Here is a 25833-nt window from a genome sequence, read left to right as displayed (position 1 = left end):
TATTCAACAAATTTTTTATTATAAATATAAAATCTATACAACTGAGTTTTCGAAAACCCGCTCCCACCACCCTAGATTTGCCCTTGGTAGATAGAGTAGGCATTGAAATGGTGCTAAATTTGGGATGTGGTAGCAAGGGACACAAGAGGGCCATCCTGTTATAATGGTACTTGGACTTTATGTGCTTAAAAATTTGGAATATAGCACCTACCCACAAATATACTACTCTATTTTAGACCACATAAACAAAATGTCAAAATTATCATATGGCCTACTTTATTTTCTTCAATTAATATCAACCAGAAACATTATTTGTCCATACGATTAATGGTTGGAAATGTGTAATAATAGTCTCGTATTTTATCTACTATAAGAACAAGGTAACCAACGCTTAACCATAGGAGTTAAATAAATCGATTATAATACAAAACTATCCAAAAATTATATATAATCGATTCTTCATCCTTTTATTAACTCTTTTGGTCATTAATTAAGAACTAATTTGACTATTAAGTAAAGGCTAGTAATAGTTAGTTTAGCCTTTGACCACATAGCTATAGACTAGTTAGATGAAGTAAAATATAGAGCATGAAATAATAAAGGGATAAAATTCATGAATAGCCATTTTTCGACCTTGAAAAAATAACTATTATCACGAAGTTTCAAACTCTACCAATGAAATACACAAAAACAATTACTAGCTCCAATTAAGTATCAAATTTCATATGCGAATTCTACAATTGCCATAATATTTCACCGGTGGAATTTGAAACGCCATGACAATGACTACTTTTCGGAGCCAGGGCCAAAAAACGCTATTTCTACTACATGTAAAATCATAGAAGGTTCTCTTTGGTGTTTCCAAAAACCAGCTGCCTCAAATTAGAGAACATTTGTACCCAAGAGAACAGGCATAATAATGCATGTAACCAAAGTTAGCCAATTTACCCAAAAGAACATGTCTCCTAGTATTTAAGTACTTCAAATATTACTACTGCATGTAACCAAAATTAAAAACTAAACTAAGACTTCGACTCCAATTTCTTTATGGCTTGTTCAACTCCAGGAATATTCTTCTTGAAAGTTGCCCATTGCTCAGCTGTCAAACTTATCCCTGCAGGGGACACAAAATAAGTATCAGCAGAGGTGGTCCTATGGTTTCTTTTACCCTTTGCAATTTCATCTTTGGATGAATTCAGGGGGGGGGGGGGGGAAAGGATTACGAGGTGGGGAACCAAACTCTCACCAACAAGGTGAAAATTCCGATAGTGGAACTCAGAGAATACAACATCTTATAGAACAGCATAAAGTACCATATTTTCCAGTATTTGGCCTTGTGATGGACCCAACACTTCTTAGTTTTTCTCAAACTTCAAGCACTTCATCAAAAAGAGGAAAAAAGAGAAGGGGAATCAAGCACCTACTTCTATCAAAAATTCCCTTTTTGGCATCCCCAACAAATCATCAGTACCACCATCATCCGTTTCTTTTGCTTCTAAACTTTTTTTTTTTTATGACAAGGGAAACCCACAGCCGCTACCCTTTGGGTGCTCACAGGGTAAAAGCCCCACTCCTATGCAATATCTCGCAAACCACATAGGAGAAGTAACCCGCACTAGGCAAGCCCGGTGTGATGAGCTCGACCCAGAAGGCAAACCCCTTGCTTTCGCTGGCAAGGGGTTTCGAACTTGAGACCTCCAACATGGAAGTCCCAAGCCTAAACCACTGGGCCACCCCAAAGGGTCTTTTGCTTCTAAACTTGGATCATTCATTGGCTAAGTTTAACACCTTTTGTAATAAAAAAAGAAGAGGAGAAAAGCAGAGAAGAACGCAAACCAGCTGTTGTAGTTGTACATTCAACAAAAGATCAGAAAGAAAAATATCTAGGTGGTCCAATAAATGGCCCATAAATTCCTTGCAGATAACCAGTCTAAACTCTTCCCCCAAAAGACTTTTTCTTTTTGGTTGTTGTGACTTGTGTGTGGTCAGAAATACTTATTGGATGCTTTAAACAAATGCTAGTCTCAAAATTAATAACTGAGGTTTTCTACTAAGCAAATGGAGTCTAGAAAAAATGCTGAAGAAATCTCAAGATCTTTCATTTTTCACTTCCGAAAATTGTATCTTCTGATTAAGCTAGTTTCCAACATGATATAATTAGCTATGTTGGTGGGACCACTGTTAATTCCAGATGATGGAGTTGAATAACATATGGATAGAGGAACATAGAGGTGGCAAAAAACCCCATTGCAGACAGTGGTGGACATGTTGTTAAGATGGACAAAGATAGAGATAAAATGACAGATAATATCGAGAAAACGAAAACAAACTAAAATCAAATACTAACAAGGTTCCTTTTGAATCAGCTAAAACCACTAGACAATACTAGAAAGTAGCCATTTATTTAAATAAACAACTAAAAGAGCAGAATGTAGATAGCTTTCGAGACACCATACAATACTCCCTGAAGTGGCTTAAAAAAAATAAGGCCAGAAGCACTCGCTCCAGGACTTATCTTATTTTTTATATAAACTGCCACAAAATGGGGAAGAAGTGCTCAAGGTAAAAACCTTTAAATTCTTCTTTATTGACCACTAAGTGATAGGGCCAGAAAGTGCTTATAATCAGCGAAATTCTGTTCTTGTTTTTATTGTCTCGACTTTATCAAGTGACAGCAGTAGAGGAAGCCAATAAACTCATGTTTAGGTAACACGGGATTCCTTTTTTTTTTTGGGGATAGTTGAGCACTAATATGAAAACTGTTTGCAAGTGGATTCATTCGCCACATTCGACCACAAAGGGCATAAAAGCACACATATATCATGGTCGTGGTACAACAAACTAATAATACCTCTAAAAGATAAAACTTTGGGCAAAGAGAATATAAACAAGAAGCCAGCAAGTGATGAAATTCTTCAGTGAAGTTCTTTCTACCCCATATAACATAGGAAATGCAATTCAGAGCAGCATTAAAATGGCTAGCAAATAGCTGAACATTTTAAGATCAAGCAATACGAATGTACTTTTTCTCCTTGTAGTGATCCAAACCACAAGCATGGTGCGATTTGACTTCTCAATGCATAAAGAATTTGCTTTACATCTATGATTTAAAGTTTTTCAACAGACTTCATTTCTAACTATAGCAATCAGCCAATCACTTAAGCTTATTTCAAATGAGAAAACACAAACTTTTGTATGCAAATTCATAATAAAAAATCTAACAAAATGATTATTACCTTTAGAAGTAGGCAACTCCTTGCCCTCTTTGCTGTAGTACTCTCTTATCGACACCAGAGTTTTTCCCCTAAAGTCAGTAACAGTCACTCTTCTCTTATGCGACAACTACATTGAATTCCCAAAAAAAACATCAAGAATATATTTTGTATCAACCCAAAAAGGAACATCGAGATACATCAGCTTAGCAGCAATAAAGCAACAGAAAACAACAAACATTTCACATCACATTATGATAAGCCCTAATAAGTACTCTGAATGACTGAGTTCCAAATACTAGGATTAATGCATCAGTTCCATCATGTCAGCCAATATAGATTTTCAAGTTCTTAAACTAGAGCTTCTTATATTTATCTTTCCTCTATTGACTATTAATCAATCATTTTTGTTTTTGTAAGAACAGAAATCCCCTCCCTCATCTTGCAAGTACAAGTAAGCAAAAACTCAGAAAGTTGATCACTTTCTCATCTTGCAGGGACTCTTAAGTGCTTAAAATTTAAAATTTTCATAAATCATAATCCAAATAGAAAATTGTTTTAAAAAATAAATCTTTCTTTAACATTTAATTTCTCAAGTGTTTAAAAAATGACAATCGGAACCAAGTACAAGGGCCTCCTGGATCATTCCGCCAAACAGATAATAACCAAAACTACAAGAGTAAAGAGCATTTCAGAAAGCAGAATTACAGCAGTTATGAGAACTCACTCGGCAAACGATGAGATCGCCTTCGTCATCGTACTCCTTATCACCGCTGCTTTTCACTTTGCCGTCCTCCTCTTCTTCATCATCCTCCTCCTCCTCCTCCTTTACTTCATCAGCAGCATTTGCCTCACGTTTTGCTTGTTCTTCAGCAAGGAACTTCTCCACCACCTGCCGGACAAATTTCTTCCGGGTCGGTTCGGATAGGTCAAGACCTAGCTTTTCTGAAGCCATTCTTCGGATTTTTTGCTCCGAAACTTCTTCCAGGTTACAGGTTTTGAGGATATCGAGTACTGTTTCTTCGATTCTGATGGAAGTTTCAGAATCCATTTCGAAGAATGTTGTGGAATTTCAAAAGGTTTTTGCAGGGGCGGAATTTAGCTCAATTGGGAAAGTAGATGAAAAGACTCACTCTACTTAGGTTTTTGTGATTTTGCAGGGGTGGATTTATAGTAACATTTACATTTATTACATGCTTTTCATCTGTTCATTTTCACTTGTGTATTATTAATTTGTTCGCACACTCTCAAAAGAAAAATAAATTAAATGATAATTTTGAATGTATCAAAATAATTAATATTATTGGCCAAAATAATCAAATCATAAATAACACTAGCGTAAGCATGAGACTTTCGGATGGTATCAATGAATCAAATGGCAGCAACGACAGAATCTAAGACGGAGGACTTGTAATTCTCTAGATCTACCAAAATAGGAGAAAAGAAAAATTACTACGAGAGAAAGAAGGTGATGGACTAATCGTCATATTCGACCTTGGAAAAAAGGTCTCATCAATGATTGAAAAATGACTATAGTTAATAATAAAAATGAATTAGAAACAGAGGCGGAGCTAGGAGTGGGTTCGTGGGTTCGTGGGTTCGGACAAACCCAATAGCTTTTTCGTAGACCTTGTATTTTTACTAAACAATTTAAAACTATTTATGTATATTAACTTGTGAACACGGTTCAGTGGTAAAGAAATGAATGTGAAACGCTAGAGTTGTGGGTTCGAACCCCCTCTTAATCCGAAATTTTGTTAACTCCATACCGAAATTTTCACTCTATATCATTTTTAAAAATTTAAAAATTAATACCGCCTTTCAGGCAAAAACCAGGCATACATAAGTTTTCCCCCAAAAATTTAATAGATAGATCCAAGTGTACTCATGTTGCAAAGTGTAAACTAACAATAACATACCTAGTGTAGTCCCCGAGTGGAATCTGGACTAGTTGCAAACTAATTAGTATAGTTGAAATTAAAACAATATAGTTTATCTTGATTAGAGTTGCTAACACGAATAGCATTTGGGGCTTATATAAATACACACAATTCAAGTTTTCATCACAAAAAAGCCTATAGAGAGCCAAGGAAACTGCCAAGTTAGTAGCTTAAACTCCGTGCTCAGCCAAACTACCTCTGATCTCTTGAAATTAACTTCCAACAGTTAGCTCTTCGATCTCTTCGTTCCGTTCTTTTTCGTGCTGCAAAGTTTGATATAAGATGAAAAGCATAAGTTACGAGTTACTAGCTTTGCAGAAGTTCTTTCAAGTACTTGAGAGCTCATAACATGGTCGGTGAGGATTGATATAGCTGAGATCGAGGCGTAGTAATAGCAGTAGTTGTTTTCATTTTACTGTGAATGTTCCACCAATTATTGGTTGGTAAGGAGTAACATAGGAAAACAATGAAGGCAATATAGTGCATCAAATAGTCAGTCAAGATCAGGGAGACAAAATGTACTAGAGCAACTAAGTCTCTATAAAATGGACTGGGATGAACTTGAATGGAACGACATGGACATAGACGCTAACTTGCTTGGGATTGAGTAGTAGTTTTTGACGTTTTTATGTCATTTAGGCTACGTTTAGACAATCAGTAGAATGGAGTAGCAGAGTGTATGATCCAAAAATTGTTTTGCGGCTGCTTGTGTGAGATTCGGTGATGGTTCAGATCTTCTGGTATGATATGCCAGATTACAACAATAACAACATACCTAGTGAAATCCCATGGGTGGGTCTATAGAGGGTAGAGTGTATGCATAACCTTACCCCTACCTCGTGAAGGTAGAGAGGCTATTTCAGAAAGATCCTCGGCTAGAGTAACGACTATTTCCATTTTATCATTCCGCTATCCATCAGCAAGTATCTTGTACTAATAATTTCAAGTTAAGCTACTCATTATATCAGCAGACAGTCGACAATTGCTAAGCACAAAGAGATGAAAAGAGCGGAAATAGACTAATTAGATCTATACCTTGATTGAACCTCAGCATCAGTTCCGGCAGAACTAACTCTACCGCCTTTCCCAGAGACAACTTCATCCATGCTTTGTCCAAACCTTTTGTACCTACCACCAGAAGCAACAAAAGCAGGGCAAGGCCTGTAAGCCTTTATCGGCCACCAACCAAAACCTGGAACTGTTGCAATCCCTCCTTGTATACGTCCTTCGCCATTACAACCACTTTCAATTTCCACTCTCCCACAACCGTTACATGCTCTGTAAACACATCAAATTCAATTCATTAACATTGCAGAATATGTTCGTTTACATCAGCAACCACTTGAATGAAATAGCGTAAAACAAAATCATAGTCAAGATATCTATAGACAGACTACAGTTTCCCAAATTCAGCCCTCTGTAACTATTAAACTTGCCGTGGAAAATTCACATTCTAATGTAGCAGAAACACATTCTACGGTTTGAAAGGAAGTACGATCTCTCAAGACTGAAACATCTAATCCAAACATATTTTTTTGATGACAAACAATACCCGCAGCCGCTGCCCTTTGGGTGCACACAGGTAAAACCCCGCTTCTATACAATAGCTCAAGGAAGTACGATCTCTCAAGACTGAAACATCTAATCCAAACATATTTTTTTGATGACAAACGATACCCGCACCCGCTGCCCTTTGGGTGCACACAGGTAAAACCCCACTTCTATACAATAGCTCACAAACCCCACAAGAGAGGTAACCAATTTGTCTAACTTTAGCGAGTCTCATTAACTGTTCGTTCAATATTAAGCTTTTGGACCAAATAGTAGCACAAGTGAACTTGATAATTGAGAGAGAGGTCTGTTCTAAAGACGAAAATTAAACACCAAATTTTGAACAGTATGTCACTGGTCCTCTGTAATTTATCGATTATCAAAAAGTTAGAGAGATAAAGGTCTGTTCTAAGACAAATATTAATAAATAAAAAGTATCACATCTCTAACAAGAATCACACATTTCTAACACTTTGTTAACATTCCAGATGCAAAGCAGAAAAATTGAGCATACCCGGGAGGTAAAACTGAACTAGATTCTTCATTTATCGAAGCTGGAAGAACATCGTCACTAGACCCATTTTCTTTTTCTTCTTCAACAAGTGGAGTTGAAGAAGTTGATGAAGAACAGAGAAAGGGCAATGTAGACCACTTTTTGTTAGTGAAAAGGAGTTGTTTGTGAGATAAAATTTGCAACTTTTGGGATGGTGATGTTGGGACTGAGAGAAAGACGGAGCTGCTACCGCCGGTGGCCATGGTGGTGGCGGTGATCATCTTCTCAGCCACTCTGCTCCGCTGTGCTCAGTCCCCGGAACCTTATGGTTGGTGATAATGTTTGTTATTGGACATCATTTTGACACCAAGGAGAAGGCAAAACAAAAATGATAATTTATTTTTTTTTTGAAAAAAGGAAATAATATTAGAATTTTAAAAAAATAATAGACCTATGGATTTTTTATTTTTTTTTATTTTCAGTAAAAAACTATATTACATTAGTTCAAAAAGATAACATTTGTACCACGTTCTTTGCTACTACGCAAGCAAAGTATGGTTAAATTTTGTATTTAGGTAAAGATTGAAGATAACATGTAGTTTTTGTTTTGTTACTCCTTTGGGGTCGTTAACCCCTCTCCCACCACCGGAAAAATACTTCGAAGATGAACCTGTTCTGATGCAATAGTCAAGAACTCTTGACGGTAGGATTACGCGTTGCTTTTGATGCAAGACAGACCAAAAGAAGGAATTCCATCTCCATCTCCATCTCCATGAAAACATTTTCACTTTGTCAAACTGTGCATGTGTATTGCCAAGAAAGTTGGCAAAGCCAAAAATTCATGGCAAGAAACCGGTGATATCTAACCATCAACGATGGAAAAAGTAAGAAAAAAAGGAAGCAGGAACTACATAAAATAATTTTATGGAGATTCCCGGGGAAGTCAATTCTACTATAAACGATCGCTATACCACTTTCCAATTTCAAAAGAATAATCAATCTTCTTCACAGTTTGCCTTCTTTAATCCTATCCCTGCACAGCTTGTTGCCCAGCACCTCCATGAATGAGCATCACTGAGCAGTGATGATGGACCATGTACCATCTCCCATTATGGAGTTCAAACACGTTCGTCACGTTACCTGATCCCATATTAAGATAAGCTTTCATAGTCACCCAAGCCGAATCTGTCATTACTCTTGCCTTCACGTCTCTAATTTCAAAATCAACATTCTGCTCCCAGTTAAAAGCCAGTTGCCAGCTGCCAATGACTGCATTGTGACTGCATTGGCAGATACGTTTTAGAATCAACTCAACATGTGCTGAACGATATAAAGACGTAGAAATGAAATATGTCACACTAAAACATACTAGTCAGTAATTGCATTATAACTGCATTGGCAAATAAATTCTAGAACCAACTAAAAAGACATGTTGGACGATATAAGGACATGGAAAGTATACATGTCACACAAAAACATTCAATCACTCTAGTGAACTTGCATTAGGGAGAGCTGCCAATACTTAAAGACTTTGCAATTGCTATGATGACGGTAGCATATTAGTAGAACAAACCAATATCAAATATGGAGGTATGGGACTTAGAACAAGCTTATTAGAGGAAAAAGAGAACCAGAAAGGCATCAGGCAAATATATTTTCTAATACCCTCCCTTGTGTCTAATCCAATTGTAGGGTTAGATGTGTGCTTGGACAGTTCTTTTTCACCTTTTCTTCTTATTCTTTTTAGGAAATTGAAGTAGCTTGACAAGATGAAGAATGGGCTTCAAAAGTAGGCTAACTAATGGGTGGAAGAGTGTGCTTGGGAATGAACGAGAAGGCTCAACACGCAAAGACTGGTTAAAACAAAGTTAATGGTACAAGGACTAAATTGTGGGAAAGAAGCCCAAATACAAGTAAAGAAAAATTGTGGTATCAGGCTCACTAAGTTTGACTCAAATTACCATGTGCAAGAATCCAAGCATCTATCCAAGACCTTAATGATATGAATAGAGTAACCCAAAGACCTTAATGATATAAAACATTTGGAAACCCTCACACCAACAACATAGATAGAAGCTACACACAACAAATATGAAAACAGAATATTACAATAAATTTGAACCTAATTGCAGCGCATTTATACTCTAGGAGGAGGGGTCTGTTCTATTCTCTTTCAAATATATAAAAGTAGATTTTTCGATAAGATATGTAAAAGTAGATTTCCAGCCAAGCTAAACCAGCAAGAACTCAACCTTTTTGCAAATAAAAAAGAAAACGACCATACAAAAACCTCCTAAAAGTGGACAACAAAAGACATACAATGCCCAGAGAACCAAAGTCAAGAGACTTGGTTGTTCCAGGGGGGAGCATCACAAGTTTGTCATATGAAAATATTATAGAAATTTTAATCACAAAAAAAAAAAAAAAAAAAAGAGAGGTTGAGAGGGAGAACAAGACGACAGACATGCAAGGTGCAAAGATATAGAAGTAGAAAAGCTCAAAAGATGACCCCCCATGGAGGATGGAAAAACGCATACCCCGTAAAGTACTCTCCAGAGGCATGAAAACACTTCACGTAATCTGCATTGAGCCAAAAACGTTCCATAGCTGGAACTGATCTCTCTCTAATAATATTAAAAAAATCAGTATTGACATTCATAATGGCTCTTGTAGCTGCATAGTAAGCCTTCCATCCATTAATTGGAGACAGAGAATCCTGCTCCAATGTGAAATCCTAAGAGATGAGGAGAAAACAAAAGGCAATCACTACACTAACATTTCCAGTCATGTATTGGTTAAACAATAAATTTGCAACATCCAAAATGCATGTAGAATAAAAAAGTATATGGTCCATAAAGAAAAGTAAGAGGGATTGTTGCACTTTTTATTTTTCCTATAGATGGAAAAGTATTGGGGCTCACTCTCAGAATCGTTGATCTAAAATAACAGATCATTAGCTGATAGACATACTTGTCTGATACAGAAAGGGCATTCTACAAGGTATGTCATTCTCTACAAATCTTGTTTCTCAGTTACTTTTATGTGGTAAACGCTTTTCAGCTTCTGTTTCTTTCCTCCCAGTTTCCAAGCAAATCAAAATCAATTAAAAAATGATGTAGCTAACAGAAGTAAAACAATTCTCATATTTCTTTTCAATTGTGGTGTTGTTGTTCTTCTTGACTAGCACACACCTTGACTAATCTTGCCAAGGTATCCCACAAGCTAAGCCTGCTCACCGAAGCTGGAGCAGATAGGCCCCATGGGACTCTGACTTAGAATTTCCAAGTTGATACTCTCATGTCCACACCACTACACCACCCCCGAGGAGAATTTCCGTCTTAATCTATGTGGCCAAATATCTCTATAAATGTGTGCATATTCTAGTATCACAAGGCCATATGGCTCAATTAATGTCCAAAATGAGGAAGTAGAAACACTTAAGAATTAATGTTCACTTTCATCAAAGGGAAAGCTCTACAACATCCTTATCAAAAAGGTTGAGCTCTATCACATATTTTATACATGTGTAACACAAAGAAACACTGGAGTTTACTGTCCTTGTATACCCTTCACTTGCAGTTAACATTGAGTATTGAATGTTGAGCTCTTTGTATACTTATTGAATATGCTTCCCTTATATTGATTGTCAATGTGCAGTGTCCACTTGTTAAGCATTCTTTGGAGCGACTCTACTGTACTTCGTATATACCACGGAATCTCCCCAACCAACTCATGTGATTGGTTACCATGAAATTCCCCTCTTTGGAGTTTGGTGCATCTGATTTTTTAAAAATTTCTACATTGTAGGTATACCATATAAAAGAGGAGTGTTCAATTTGGGGTAGATGGTATACCAGAGGGTACGCACCTCGAATTCTAAGCATACAAAATGCTCGTAGGAAGAACTGAGTCAACTGACTAATATGTGATGCATGAAATAAGCGTTACATCCTTAATTTGGCATAACTATTTAGCAATTCTAACACTTGGAGTGCTGACACAGAAACTTCAGAGTAATAACTTTAAGCAGTTTTTAACTTCAAAATTCCATATTGTTGGGAAGGAGAAAGTAAAACACTTCGCCCATAATAGAAGACAATGATGGGTGAATCATAGCTTCAGTGTTCTTGAGACAACAAGAAGGACTAAACAGATGATACCTGTTGATCCTGTACTAAGCTACTTTTTTCATTTAAAATAATAATAATAATAGGTGCACTAATCTCAAAAATCTTTTGATGCATCCTATGAGAATAAAAAGAACTAAAGGAAAGAGTACCATAAAAGCTGATTATTCATCTATAAGTAAAAGGAAACATTTCCAATATTGGAAATTAGAAGGAAACAGGATGATAGAGCTTCCTAAATGTCTAAAACTTAATGCCCTTCCTCCTAGGAGAAGTTTAAACCCAATCCTCACAACCACATTCCCATATACCCTTAAATGTGCACGCAAATACATGAAAGCACCTGAAGGAAGACAGCTAAGAGACTATTTGACAACAGCTTTCAGATAACCTAATGAGCACCTATCTAAGATAGTATATCTCACTCATCATTTTACAAAAGCATCAATTAGAGTGTAGATTTTCCTAATCCCAGATAACAACACGAAATGAGACAGAAATATAAGAATATTTTTTCTCAAACCATCCCCACAAATTATTTCTTAGAATGTGCACGATACTACTCTCTTTGGCTTGGATGAAGACGGCTAAAAACTTACTATCTACATAGTCATAGAGTCAAAGAAACGTCAAAATCATCAGTTTAAACTCAGTTCAGTGAAGATTTTTCAATTAAAGTAGCGGAATTTAAATTCTTCCCAAATAGTCCATTTATAGTGGATTTTTAAAAATTAAAGTAGCTGAATTTTAACTCTCTTGCTCTTAAAGATTGAAAATGGCATCCCATGATCAAAACGAAAACCCAGCTTGGATGTATGTACAAAAAGTTAGCGATATATAATGCTTTTTTTGGTAACAAGATCTCAAAAGGGGTGATTTATCGTCATAAACATCGTCTCGTGGTGTTAATCCAAACATTACCTCTTGTCCAAGTTTCCCAGCTCATGTGAAAGAAGAATTGCAAAAGTTTATAGACAGAAAATTGAGTTGAAGACTCAAATGCAATAGGATGTTGATCTGCTAATGTTTTAGTGTTGATTTTGCTTGTACTATGGAGGATTTTGTGAAATGTACTTTTTAGTTTTAAAATTAAACATTTGCTTATACAAATTGTCTCTGTCAAGGTTTATTTTTGTCTTTTTCTAAAAATTGTGCTTCACGCGCTTCTTGTCACCTTTTATTTTTTTTGATGAAGTGGTTGTATTTAAACTTTAAAAGCATCAAGAAGTTATAAAGTACACACGCTTCTTTCTTACGCTCTCAAAACAATGTACTAACCTCTGCACAAAACATGCCTCATTGAACTAATCCAAAGCAGTCCAGATACCCGTTTAAACATAGTTGGTAATAATGATGCTCTTTAACAAACAATTAAGAGTGTCCTTCAATTATCCTCCAGCATGCTATCAAATTAATTCTGCACTTCTCCAATTTGGGATGTCCCACAAATTTTGAAACAATTCTATTTCTAAAACTCAAAACTTCCAAGTACTCATATTTATTGAACTGTTCAAATATTAGAATTGATGAGATTTTCATGAGGAAAAGACAAGATTGTCCCTTAAAGTATGAGCATAGGAGTATCTTTGTCCCTTATCTATACTACTACTGGATATAAAACATCCCTTAACTTTGTAGAAGTGGTGAGTTTTGGTCTCCCTCTAAACAGAGTTACTAAAACTAGCGGAAAACGGGTTGTACGGTTTTTGTGCTGCTTGCTGTTTTTTCGTGATATTGATTACGAGTGGCAATGTGGAAGACGTAAATGGGAATTTGATTATGAGAAGAGAGAATGGTATCTTTTTGTTCTTAAAAATTTCAAGAATGATATTATGCCTAATGTTCAAAGGATAGTTTCTGAAATAGATTTTTCTTCTTCTTCCGGGAATTTTGTGAGGAAATGGTGGAAGAGGAGATACCTGTAAGTGTGGAGTTCTAAATTATTTACTTTTTTAACCCTTTTATGTTTTATGTTTTTCTTCATTTATAATTGCGAAAGATATGGGGAAAAAATTAGAGGTTAAATCTTTTTTTTTTTTTTTGAGAAAGTTAACATTTTATAGACAAGATACACCAATAGTGTATTCTAGTAGTAGTTACATCTGGGATTTACAGTAAACAAAACCAAAGAAATCTACCACCTATATCCCTCCTAAACTATCTAGAAACTGAGTAATATCCTCCACCTTTTTGGGGAGTACATAGTTACACCAAAAAAAAAAGGTTATAAGACAATTCAACTTCAGACTTTGGAAAGGGATGCTCTTGTTTTCAAAACATCTTTGGTTCCTCTCCCTCCATATTGTCCACCAGATGCAAACAGGGACAATCTTCCATCTCTCTTTGTGGTCGGACAGATTTCCTTCTCTATTCCAGCGTGTTAGAGCTTCGGAGGTATGCCTTGGCATGGACCAACTGATACCCCTTAAGTTAAAAAACACCTGCCACAGTTTCTCTGTCACTCTACAATGGATGAATAGATGGTTTGTTGTCTCTATTTCTCTTTCACAAAAAAAACATCTGGAACATAATTGTCTTCCCCTTTTCATTAGATTGTCCTGAGTTAGTACTGCTTGTCTGGCTACTAACCAGGTGAAACAAGCCACCGTGTTAGAGGTTAAATCTTTAATCTCCGAGAATTAGTTTGACATTTATATAATCCAATTTCCAAAGAGATGTGAGCTGTCATCTATGTGTTTTACTTGTTTTTGAGTTAAACGAATGAAGGATGGAACCTTTCGTTAGGATCTTAAATTTGTTATGTATTTTGACCTTTTACATTTAATGAATTTTCTGAAAGGAGAGTTTTGGTAGCAGTAATTCTTCACTATGGACTGCAAACACAAAACGGTCCTCTTCTCTTTCATCAGTGGTTCTTTAGTTTACTTTAATCATTGCCGTTGTAGACTTTAGGCTTTTTCCGTTAGTTTTCGTAACTCTGTTAAGAGATGGTTCAAAGCTGTCCACTTTTACAAAGATAAGGGATGTTTTATATTTAGTAGTATACATAAACAACAAAGATACTCCTGTATCCATACTTAAAGGACTATCTAAGTCTTTCCCTCAGATTTTTACTCTATCAAGCTAGCTATTCAACTATCATTTAGTATTTATCGATTGTTAACTGTCGTTTTAATTATTCTCTTCCACTATCACTGATACAACACTAGTATATAATCTAAATTTAACATTTTAAGCATATCCAGTCAAATACAATTGATATGTTATATGGAATGCAGATAGCACTAATAATTGAAAAAAACTACATCTTCATGTAACTTTCAGAGGCACACCTTATGATAGAGAGCTTTCCATGCATTATCATCATTTGCAGCCTTCCTCATAAGCGAATTTGTCATCGAAAGCCTACAAAGACTCGGATAATCCAAATAGCTCAACGCGTGCGTCGTGATTTCAGGAACAAGCTGCTCCATCATCGACGCCCCTGTCAGTTTCTCCGCAGCCACTGTCACAGGCACTTTCTCAACCATTTCTCCCTCAACACCACCAAAAACACTACTACTACTACTCCGTCCGTTCAAAACCGAAGTCTTTTCAAAACGTCCTCCTCCACAACTACCACGCGAACACGCACAGTTACAGGAATCCTCTCCGCAGTTCTTCCGCACCGATTTTGATCGATGAGTCAAAAAAGCGGCAGCGACGGCGAAAAAGCAACAGATAAACGTGACGGCGCCGGAGAAAAAACTAATATCCATTCATAAGTCATGAAAAATTCGTCGTCGACGTTCATGAAAGGTCGATTAGGGTTTCTGAGAATTCAATTTTGAAACCCTACTTGTATTACTGAGTTCAAAAAATGGAGAGTGAGGAGAAGGGAAATTTGGTTAACTGTCAAGGAAAAAAGTCTTAAATTAAGGGGTCAAAGTGAAAATATACAAAAATAGTAGGGGTTGATTTGTAAACTGTTAACATGTTTTTAATTAAATAAAATGTCAATTTGATCATTTAATCCATATTTATATCGTATAAAAGTTTGTACTCAGAATAAATTTAGATATATGGGTATTTGAAGTTTCATATTATTGAAATTTAGATACGTAAGTTAAAGGTAAGTTACATTTTGCTTTAAGTTCAGACATTTTTGTTGAAACCACGTATTTGAGTTAATATTTTGAAATCGAGATTGAATGATGTCAAGTCGACGATTGTTACGAGCATACTTGGCAGGCTAAGTAATCAACTTGGATTGAGAGGAGTTGGTTCAACGAAATTTGAGTAATATGATAATGTATTGAATTGTTAAACAAATTTGAGTTACTATAAAAGTTATAATTGAATGAATTTCACTAATTAAAAGTTTGTGAAAATTGTATAAAACAATGTTATTAATGAAAAAGATGTTCAACACAATTAAAAATTGTATAAAATAGTTTTTTGTAATGTAAAAGATGTTCAACCTTCTAAACGTTTAAAAAAAGTAGTATATATTTCCAACGTTGTTAAGTATTAACGACGACTAAGTCGCCTCAATAGGTTGTTAGTGAAAGTATTTGTATCGTAACAATTAATCAGGGAACGGAAAGCTGGACCATTGCACTTTAATTGTGTGTCACCTCTCCATAATTGAGATACATATTTGTTATTTTGAAGAACAATTATTAATAATAAAAATCTTAAAATAACAAATAATTTGAGAAACATATTTCAAATTATTTTTAGAGTTGAAAGGGCATAAAAAAAGAAAACTTGTGTTTGGGAGAGAAATAGAAATGAAATGTGAAGGTGAAGCCTCAGCCTCCTTCAATGAATTCTCATTGCCAACAAAAATAATGACTGAAATCCTATCGAGGCTTTCGGTGAAATCCCTCTTGAAATTCAGATGTGTTTGTAAATAATGGCTTTCTTTAATCTCTAGCTGTGAATTTATCAAAATCCATCTTAGTTCATCAGTTAATAACAAAAACACCCAACATATGCTTTTTTCCGGAGGAACTCAATATTGGAGAAGGGTGGATCTTTAAAGAATTTCATCTTACATCTTTATTTTATGACTTTGTTACCACGCTTTTGGTTCTTTCCAATGATGAAATTGATGTTTTCCATCAATTTCACATATGGTTTCAGGTTTAATGAGCTACATGATGATTATAATTATATTAATGGTGATTCAAATGAAGTTGAGGTCAAAGTTTATAATTCTAAAGAGCGTTCAGGCTTGTTTGTGGATGGGATGTTTCATTAGCATATGGGCAGGAACATCATTTCTTTTGATTAAGCTAATGAGAAATGGGATAATATGGAGAAGCATTCGTATGAAGTAATAGAGACTGAATTGTCTTTGGGAACGTTGGGAAGTGATTTTGGTGTCTTTTGTGATTACAACGAAACTCAATTAGGTGTTTGGGATGTTGACACCCAATTTTAACCCTCTACAATGTATATTAATAATTGAACTTCTTCAATTTCAAACGATTTAAAATAATTAGTTTTATAAAAGAATTAAAAAAATAAAATAAAATAAAATAATTTCAAGTTATTTTTATATAATTTTGTCACTTTTGGAATTTTAGCATAATGTATATATTTTATGTATATAATTAATATATTTTATGAATATTCAAAAATCGTCTCAATTTTTTTTTATTTTAGTAAATATTTTATTAGATTAGTATAGCTTAAATTATAGTTATAATTTTGAGTTACTTATTTTTATTTCGTTAATATTAAAAAGCTCGTAAATTAATTATATTGATTCATCCTATTTAAATTTTAGCCGAATTCGCTAAATCAACTCAATTTGGCTACTTTTCAAATTTCAATGGGCTACAATTTCCAGACCCAAATCTGAGCCCAATTCTTTATTCCCAGACCCAAACCCTTTTTTTTCAGACCAATTCCAATACATTCGCCCAGCCCAACTCAATTCTTCATACCATACTCAACCCAAGCCCTGCAACGACCCCACTCGTACGCGCTACCCTTATTCTTCTTCAACGAACCACTGAGCAAAACCCAGAAAATCCCGGCAAACCCGGACCTCGAGCCCAGCAAATAGCGTCCTCCTCTTCTCTCTCCTTATCCTCTAGTACAAGAGCCGTTTGAGAATAGTGACTTGTCGAAATCTCCTTGCTCGATCGTCCTTCGCTCAAAATCAATGGCTCCCTTCAAAAATCCGTTGAGGATTTGTACTATTTTGAAGCTGGCAACCTTAAGTTATGCCATGACCTCCCTCTATATAAACCCTTTTACATTCATTGAAGTTAAAATATAGGGAGAGGGGAAGAGAGTTCTACCATTAGAAACGGACTTACAATTACAAGTAAAAAAAAAAAAAAAGAGTAGGATTGAGGGCAATAGTATTCTGTAGCTAGAGTTTCTGGGTTAGCTGTTCGGTTCTGCCGGAATCCCTCGTGTGGTGGTGAAAGGTTCATAGTTAAGCTCGTGATTCTAGTTCCCTGCCCCCGAAAAGGTAACCTCATTTTTACCTTAACTCATTTTAGTTGGCGTTTTGTTTCTAATCAGAAGTTTACTGTTGAACTCAGGCAAATTTATACTTTGGGGATGGTTGATCAATATTATGTGTCCTCTTGCTTGAGCATTATTCTGTTGGAAAATGGTATTGATCGAGTGCATTTTAATTTTTGTTCATATTGTTGACAATTTGAGTTATGTAAAACCGGTTATTCAGTGAAATTTTTTGACAGAATGGGGGCTCACTTTTGTTTGTTTTATTTGTCTAGAATCACACCCAAATCTTTGATGTGTTTTGATGTTACTGTACCAATTGAAGGCATTTGAACCTTACGGTGATGTCTTTCCCATGTAGGATAATTTTTCTCTAATTTCGTATCTTGTTTTCTCACTCTAGAATGATATTACTATAGCTAGAATGCTTTATAATGATAGCTTCGCTTTTGTTCAAAATTACAAAGTTACGTTCTCCGTAAAATTCCATTTTTTAAGTCTAGTCTTTTTTTAATCGAGCATGTTGCAATCAGCTTCTCTTTACTGCATTTTCAGCATCTATCTTCATTTGTTCGGTTTATTCTCTCATTGTATCAGTTGTAGTTCTTTATTTTCTTTAAAAATGTTTCTGTGGGCTGCTGTTGTTAATTCTTGCTGTGATGTGAAGTTAGACCAGCGATATTAAGTTGTAGAGGATAATATTTTGCTCTTGATTCATACTCAGTCAAAGTCTCTTTGTTTAGTTCGGGTGCTTCTCTATGTAGCGATTTGTGATATCTAGTTTGATACCAACACTTCAGAAATCTATCATTTCATGTTTCAGTTTAGATTTCCCCGTCTATTATGGTGTAAGAAATGTTCTATTTATATAGATCTTACTAATATATTTGTTGCTCAATAGTTGCCGTAACTCATTTATAACAGTAGTATTTCTTCAGCTTTCGCGTATCTGTTTTATAATGATATCGTATCCTGCTTGCTCCATTCCTTGCTAATAAGTTACTAAGGTTAATGTGCTTTTCTAAATTAGCATTACTTATTAGATTCTTGTTTAAATGTTGGTGCTTAAGTCAAGATTTCTTCAAACCTTGTTTAGTTTTGTTTGGCGAATGTTTTCTTTAAAAAATGGAGTCATGAGTGCATTTGCTGATATGATACTCCAGTAGGTATATGCTATTTTATATAGTTTTCCTTGTGAACGCGTTTGGTGTGATTTTTTCCACTCATGTGTTACAGGTTCTCTACAAATTAAACATCCCTTTTTATGCAATTTTGAGCTGATAATATTCATTACTCATTTCTTTGTATGCATGATACTTGAGTCCATGAATGGACTCATCTTTGCATTATGTTGGGGCTGATTAGCCCAACCTCCTACTCGAGTCGGCCTTCATCCTTGTTCGGATTTTGGATGTTTTGATACACAAGGCAAGAGAAGCAAGAAATACATGGAAAAAGCTGATATAGCTGATATATCAATACACTGATATACAACTGATGTACTTGAGTCCATTCATGGACTCTCTCTCCTCTTTTGCTCCTCTATTTGTTTTGATTATGTTTTGACTAATTTTATTTTACTCCATCTTGAAATATTTTAACTAACTTAACCCCAAAAGATGAACTATATTTTTTATGTTAGTTTATTTTAATAAAATTTTCATTTTTAATCAACTCTTATACTTTTATTGAATATCTTTAGTCAAAACTTTAATTAATTTAAAATGATTTTCATGCTATAACTAACTAAATTTGTTTAAATTATTTCTTAAAATGATTTAAATAAATCTTAATTAATCTAGTTTTGCCAAAATTCTAACTTAATTCAAAAATTTCAATTAACATCCCTTTTCTTAAAAATAAAAAAAATTGTTCTTTGTTTAGCTTCTTTTTTTTCCGAATTAATATTGTAAAATTTTATTATCATTTTCCTAAAAAATAGTCAAAATATATATTAACCAAATCGTAGGATCTTTTACCAAAATATATATTAACCAAATCGTGTGTTAGCGGGCGCTTCAAACACCTTAGAAACCTTCTTGAAGCTTAATAAGAAGAATCTTTTACCAATTTTCTCTAAATTTTTAAAGATTTAATCAGTTAGAGTCTTTTTAAATTATAAGTTTTCTTAATTTCTTTAAAAAATTAAGTGACGACTCTTTTCTTAAGTATTTTCCCAAAATGTTTTATACTTCGAATATTTTAAAAAAGTGATTTTTTTTAAAGATAGTAAAATTACGGCATAACATGGGCTATAAAATAGTATGTGGTTAAAAAATCGTTGATAAAATCAAGTATCCCAATTGCCAAAGTGGCTTGCATCCACTTCTTTTCACTGTCAAATAAAGGTGAAAAGTTGTTCTTAGTTCAATCAAGATTCATGATACGATTCAAAAAATGACTTTATGCAAATATCCAAATCTTACCAACCATGAAGGCAATCATGATGTGGAAATCTACATCGAAAGCCTAGTTTGTCCTTTTTCAACGGAAGGGACAGAGGATTAACAATAACACTATTGTGATCTATCTCCAAGAAAGTAATATCCAACTCAACAATATGGTAAACAGGAAGAATATGGTAACAATAACACGATTGTGATCTATCTCCAAGAAAGTAATATCCAACTCAACAATATGGTAAACAGGAAGAAACAAGATAATAACAATGTGACAAATGCAGTTAAGCTGCTGCTAACAAGAACCAACTAACAGCCAACCTCGGCTAGTCGCGAATACTGTTTGGAATCTATGTGAAACTAACATAAGATAAGCTGATTGAGAACACGGCCAACTCTTTCCTTTCCAAACTCGTGTGGTTGGTCATTCACAACCTTTTCGACTTCTAATCTGCAAAAGAAGTTCAAACCAGAAAACAGGAAAGAAAAATCAGTTACAGCTTGAAAGTTGAAAAAATAATACAACATGATCACAATTTTCAAAATGTGAAACAATAAATAGTAGAGAAAAATACAGTTATGGAAAGCTAACAGAACTACAGAAGAGCAGTGACAAAGAACACATAATAAACTCGAATGAAGAAATAAAATTACCTCCAGAAACATTAAATACACTGCACCAATATCCTTGAAATTCAAAAAATTAAATAAGAATTGTTTTTGGATACACTGACCCATATCCTTGCAAGGACGGCTGGGACTAGATATTAAAATTAAATAAGGAATTTTTTTGGATAAACTTAACTCTCCATATCCTTGAAATTCGAAAAAACATTAGATCACAAAAATCTAGCGCAGTCTTATCCTGCATTTCTAAGCAGGATAAAAATGGTCATTTTATTTTTGAGCTGAAAAACCCTTCAAAGTGCAACTCAAATGGAACCTGAATTCTCCGATGATACTCAATTTCCTTCAAATTTAGTGCAAGATTCAATCTTGACAATTCCTGTTCTGCCACCAGAAATCACTGAAATTCTCTTGAGGCTTCCAGTAAAACCCCTCTTGAAATTCAAGTCGATTTCTAAATCTTGACTTGCTTTAATCTCTAGTACTAACTAAATTTATCAAAACTCATCTCAATGAATAAGGACGACACCCACCATGTACTTTTTTTGGATGTTGGTGAAGAGAAATGTGATTATAAAGAATGTCCTCTTAAATCTTTATTTCATAACTCTGTTGCCGAGGCTATTGAAATGGATTTTTCCATTGAAAATGACATTCATGGGCTCTATGCTATGGGTTCTTGCAATGGATTGGTTTATCTTGCCCGTTCTTGTGAAGGATATTCCCTTTTGTGGAATCCTTCAACTAGATAGCACAAGGATTTGCCTCTTTTTAGACAGATCGGAAAAACACAAATGTGTTGCATATGGTTTTGGATATGATGAACTCCATGATGATTATAAGATAGTGATTTAAGATATTCATATATAGTCTACTAACTGTCATGACAGTCAATATGCCCAATTCTACCTTGAAAGCCTAGTTTTCCCTTTTTCAACCCGAGGGACAGAGAATGCAGAAAAATAATACTATTCTCTGTGGTGTACAAAATAGTACTGAACTGAGTAGATTAGAATATGAATAGTTTTGATATTGTTAATGTCATAGTTTATACCATGCATACAAATAGTACTGAATAAAATGTATAAGTAAATATTGATATTTGTTGTACCAGGCTTAAATTTACAACCAAACATTGTACTAAAATTTAGTACCAATATTATTCTACCTAATTATACACCTTATCAAACGACCCTTTTATATATGTAGCATCTAAAATATAATTCAGAGCTAGATAAAAATTGAGTAGCTTGTGTGGTAATTTCATATGTCGGTCACGGAGTAGGAGAGTTTCATTGGTATTTCTATGCAGACAAGTTGTAATTGAACAAAACTATTCTCTGTTGTGTACAAACTTACTAGGCTCAACATTTAGCAAACAAAACTAGTATTAGAAACTGTTTGCCTTGTTTAAGCAAAAAAGACGAGCTCCATATCGATACCAGCTACATTTGGGACATGACAAAAGTGCTACTCATTGATCTGAAATGTCACAAGCAGTACTCATGCCAATCTCAACAACAATATAACCATTGTAATCGCACAGGTGGGGTCTGGAGAGGATAGAATGTAAGCAGACCTTACCCCTAACCTCGGCACAACAATTTGTTACCAAAAACAGGCACTCATGTCAATCACATGATCATATTATGCTGCTGAAACGTAGTAGTTAGGTGATTTACATATCAAGAAACCATGACCTGCCTCGAGTAGATACAACAAACAAGAATCCCTGTCCCTGCACTCACCCGCACTTTGGTTTCACTCTAGTGCTTCCTCAATTGAATGGCTCACAACAAATGCAAATCAACAAATATAACATACAGAGACTATTAACATTCATATATCAATATATAGTTGATATATAAGTGAATGCAGGTCTGTCAAACTATTAACATCTTTTTCCACAAGGATTAGCTATTTTTCCTTTCAGTTACTTGGGTCAAAATTCCAAAATATCAATACATAGTTGATAGCATGACATATAGAGATAAGAGGCATCGACATTTATAGACGTGAAGTATTAAATAAATCAATGAAGTGAGTTGAGAACCACGAGGTCTCAGGTTCAAATCCCAACAGAGACAACACAAACACTAGGTGATAGACAAATTTACATGTTGCTGGTGGGAGGAGACAGGTATCACAAGAAAATATACATCTAGTGATTAGCTGCAAGGACTTGTTCTATATTTGAACTAACAAACAGAAATTGAAAGAACTTGAGAAGAAAAAGTACTCTTACAAATTATTTGTTTCTCAATGGTTTTGATCTGAGCTTTTTCCCCCTTTGTTTTGTTGCTTTCTCTGTCACTTCAGTTGAAAAAGGACAAACTAAACTTTCAACGTATATTGTCACTCCATGAAAGTCATTGCAGTTAATAACATGTGGATATCTGAATGCGTCATCTTTTGAATTGTACATTATGGAAGTAATTGTTCCTAACGTCGCCAACATTTCACCATTATTTGACATGAACAGGGGTGGATATAAAACTTGCTTAATTGGATACGTGATGGTAAACTTCTTTATCCAAGACTCTTTAACCCCGTATCCATTCATAACCCAAACACCTAACTGAGTTTCGTTGTAATCCCTAAAGACACAAAGATAACTTCCCAACGTTCCCATATACAAATCAGTCTCTCCTACTCCATATGAGGGCTTCTCCACCTTTTCCCATTTCTCATTAGCTAAATCAAAATAAATAATTTCCCTGCACCTACACACATCACCGGGATTAGGACCAAAAGTAATCGTATCCCAGTGAAGCTTCTCATTCACAAAAAAACCTGAATAAGCTAATCTCATTTTTCTATTAGAGTCTGAAGTATTTAATATCTCCTCACCAATATAATCCACACTAGTCCAAGAATCACTTTTTAGACTATATATTTTGACCTCCCCACCATCTAAACCACAACGATTATAAAAAATACCCAGTACCTTATAATCGTCACGGAGCTCATCATATCCAAAACCATATTCGACATAGTACTTCTTCCATCTAGGTCTAATATCAGGCAAATTCTTGTGCATTCTAGTAGTTGGATTCCATAAAAGCGAACATTCTAAATAATCTGCAAGGAAAATCAATCCATTGCAAGAACCCAAAACATTGAAAAGTTTACTGTTGTCTTCAATGGGATACTTCAAGTCGAAAGCCTCAGTAACAGAGTCATTAAATAAAGACCTAAAAAGACATTCTTTGAAATTCCCCTTATAATATCTACTCTGACCAAAAATAAGCACATGGTGGGTGTCTTCCTTGTTATTAGCTGATAAACTGAGATGGTTTTTGATAAATTCACCGCTAGAGATTAAAGTAAGCCAAAATTTCGATACAGACCTGAATTTCAAAAGGGATTTCACTGGAACCCTCAAAAGGATTTCAGTAATGAGTTCAGGTGGCAAGATTTCTGTAAAGTTCAAATCTTTCATTGAATTTGATGGAAATTGAGCTCTTTTTCTGCGATTGGAGGCTTTAGAATCCGTTTGAGTTGCAGAAATTTTGAGTTGTGATTACAAAAAAAGGCTCAAATATGGGCGGAGCGGTGTTAAAGTTTTGCCCTGATTTTCTTACCATATTTTAAGTTTTATTTTTGTTTAAAGGAAAATCAAAGTATAACCATAAATACTTGAACTTTTTCTGAAAGTATAATCTCTTTCATATTTGGTTTATTCTTTCTTGAGAGAAAAAAGTTTGGAAAATTGAATATCATTCTTCTCATATCAATAATATAATAATATCCATAATATAAACGTTTAAGAGTTTAGTTTACAGGGAGATTATATTCCCAATAGAGTTTATACTTTTTAATATTAGTTTTCAATATGTAGGTCGCGTAAGTCGCTTGACCAAACCATATTTATGTCTTTAGTATACTTTTATTTGTTGTCTGATTTATCAACCATATGATTTGTAATTGTTAGCTTACGCTGCCCTAATCACTTTCGAACCCAACAGGCGGATGCGGGGAGGGGTGGGTGTAAGGCTATGCGGGGCGGAGCGGGTTCAAGGTTGTGCAGGGTGGGTTGAAGTGGGTTTTCTTAAAACTAATGCGGGACGAGTATATGTGATTTTATGCGGGTTCAACCTTAATTTTAACTTTTTACATGTAATAAGAGTGATAAAACATTATTTATTAAAATATATTTTTTAAAACCATTAGAATATTCAAGATAGTAAATGAAATTTATTATATGTTCTCAATTGACCTCTAAAAAATAATTTTTTAAGTCATTATCTATTAAATTAATACAACTTAATAAAAAATGAATTTTATTTTTAGTATCAAATTAACTAGAAAAAGAAAAATATTAATAAAATTATGCGGGGCGGGTCTATGCGGGTTGAAAATGAAAAAAAGTTGTTATGCGAGGTGGATTAAAATTTTTGCGGATTAAGGTCAACCCGCCTCTCCCCGCACCGCATCACCCCATTGCCATCCCTAATCAAACTTTGAGAAAGCCTTTTTTTCTCAAAATTCGATGACATATTTGAGCTTTTTTTCCTACTTTTATTTAGACTAGTTTCTGAACACGTGCGTTGCACGTGTTTCAAACAAGTAGTATACACGATAAAAGTTATATTAAAACCATAGTGTAATCAATAACGAAAAAAAGGTACAAACTAAAATTGATGAACGTAACACTCATCCAATTTGAATGACTTCTTCGTTAAGCGATAAATGATTAATTACTATCAGAACTAAAAAATTGAATAACTATATTTAGTTAGATAAGTAAAATGTATAAAATGAGTTACATTTTAATGTTATTAGGTGCAAATATTTTGTTTATAAAGAAGTATTAGTATTAAATATTTGCACCTAATAACATTAAGTATTAAATTTCATGACATAATATTTGACTAGTGAATTGTGATGCTTATACCAAATAGCAAAACAATGAATCTGAAATATTTAAACAAAAAACTTAGATATGATATTTAAAATATTTAAAACTTCTTGTTAAAATTTACAAAACGCAAATAATATATGCTTATTAAGAATTTAAAACTAATTGTTATAATCTTAACAATTGTGCATGGA

General features: G+C 34.5%; 4 protein-coding genes across 4 annotated transcripts; all 4 read right to left on the bottom strand.

Annotated features, from left to right (window-relative positions):
- Positions 1-851: 851 nt before the first annotated feature.
- On the bottom strand, positions 852-4366 carry LOC125826438 (RNA polymerase II transcriptional coactivator KELP). Its single transcript, XM_049505768.1, has 3 exons — positions 3940-4366; positions 3237-3342; positions 852-1114 (listed from the first exon to the last, which is right to left on the bottom strand). The coding sequence occupies exons 1-3, from the start codon at positions 4261-4263 to the stop codon at positions 1023-1025; spliced, it is 522 nt and encodes a 173-aa protein (XP_049361725.1). The 5' UTR covers positions 4264-4366; the 3' UTR covers positions 852-1022.
- A 956-nt stretch (positions 4367-5322) lies between these two features.
- LOC125826869 (uncharacterized) lies at positions 5323-7572 on the bottom strand. The gene is made up of 3 exons (XM_049506210.1): positions 7218-7572; positions 6188-6430; positions 5323-5415 (listed from the first exon to the last, which is right to left on the bottom strand). The coding sequence occupies exons 1-3, from the start codon at positions 7475-7477 to the stop codon at positions 5379-5381; spliced, it is 540 nt and encodes a 179-aa protein (XP_049362167.1). The 5' UTR covers positions 7478-7572; the 3' UTR covers positions 5323-5378.
- A 412-nt stretch (positions 7573-7984) lies between these two features.
- LOC125826867 (F-box protein SKIP8-like) lies at positions 7985-15165 on the bottom strand. The gene is made up of 3 exons (XM_049506209.1): positions 14617-15165; positions 9734-9930; positions 7985-8476 (listed from the first exon to the last, which is right to left on the bottom strand). Exons 1-3 carry the CDS (start codon positions 15040-15042, stop codon positions 8224-8226), a joined length of 876 nt encoding a protein of 291 aa, XP_049362166.1. The 5' UTR covers positions 15043-15165; the 3' UTR covers positions 7985-8223.
- A 7861-nt stretch (positions 15166-23026) lies between these two features.
- Positions 23027-24220, bottom strand: LOC125826771 (F-box/kelch-repeat protein At3g23880-like). The gene has a single exon (XM_049506106.1). The coding sequence runs from the start codon at positions 24218-24220 to the stop codon at positions 23027-23029; it is 1194 nt and encodes a 397-aa protein (XP_049362063.1).
- Positions 24221-25833: the final 1613 nt, after the last annotated feature.

The sequence above is a fragment of the Solanum verrucosum genome, unplaced genomic scaffold (genome assembly GCF_900185275.1).
Source record: "Solanum verrucosum unplaced genomic scaffold, falcon-dt-bn FXZP01000060.1, whole genome shotgun sequence".
Lineage (NCBI taxonomy): Eukaryota > Viridiplantae > Streptophyta > Magnoliopsida > Solanales > Solanaceae > Solanum > Solanum verrucosum.
This window is presented reverse-complemented; position numbering and strand designations above follow the sequence as displayed.

What these genes read in the sequence shown, in the direction of transcription:
- LOC125826438 (XM_049505768.1), bottom strand. Translation starts at nt 4,263, where the DNA reads ATGGATTCTGAAACTTCCATCAGAATCGAAGAAACAGTACTCGATATC. An exon ending in GCGATCTCATCGTTTGCCGA is followed by an intron (nt 3,343 to 3,939) that starts GTGAGTTCTCAT and finishes AATTCAATGTAG; the next exon opens with TTGTCGCATAAGAGAAGAGT. An exon ending in GGAGTTGCCTACTTCTAAAG is followed by an intron (nt 1,115 to 3,236) that starts GTAATAATCATT and finishes TGTCCCCTGCAG; the next exon opens with GGATAAGTTTGACAGCTGAG.
- LOC125826869 (XM_049506210.1), bottom strand. Translation starts at nt 7,477, where the DNA reads ATGATCACCGCCACCACCATGGCCACCGGCGGTAGCAGCTCCGTCTTT. An exon ending in AGTTCAGTTTTACCTCCCGG is followed by an intron (nt 6,431 to 7,217) that starts GTATGCTCAATT and finishes ATGTGTTTACAG; the next exon opens with AGCATGTAACGGTTGTGGGA. An exon ending in GATGCTGAGGTTCAATCAAG is followed by an intron (nt 5,416 to 6,187) that starts GTATAGATCTAA and finishes CAAACTTTGCAG; the next exon opens with CACGAAAAAGAACGGAACGA.
- LOC125826867 (XM_049506209.1), bottom strand. Translation starts at nt 15,042, where the DNA reads ATGGATATTAGTTTTTTCTCCGGCGCCGTCACGTTTATCTGTTGCTTT. An exon ending in GGAAAGCTCTCTATCATAAG is followed by an intron (nt 9,931 to 14,616) that starts GTGTGCCTCTGA and finishes CTCATCTCTTAG; the next exon opens with GATTTCACATTGGAGCAGGA. An exon ending in TCTGGAGAGTACTTTACGGG is followed by an intron (nt 8,477 to 9,733) that starts GTATGCGTTTTT and finishes CTGCCAATGCAG; the next exon opens with TCACAATGCAGTCATTGGCA.
- LOC125826771 (XM_049506106.1), bottom strand. Translation starts at nt 24,220, where the DNA reads ATGAAAGATTTGAACTTTACAGAAATCTTGCCACCTGAACTCATTACT.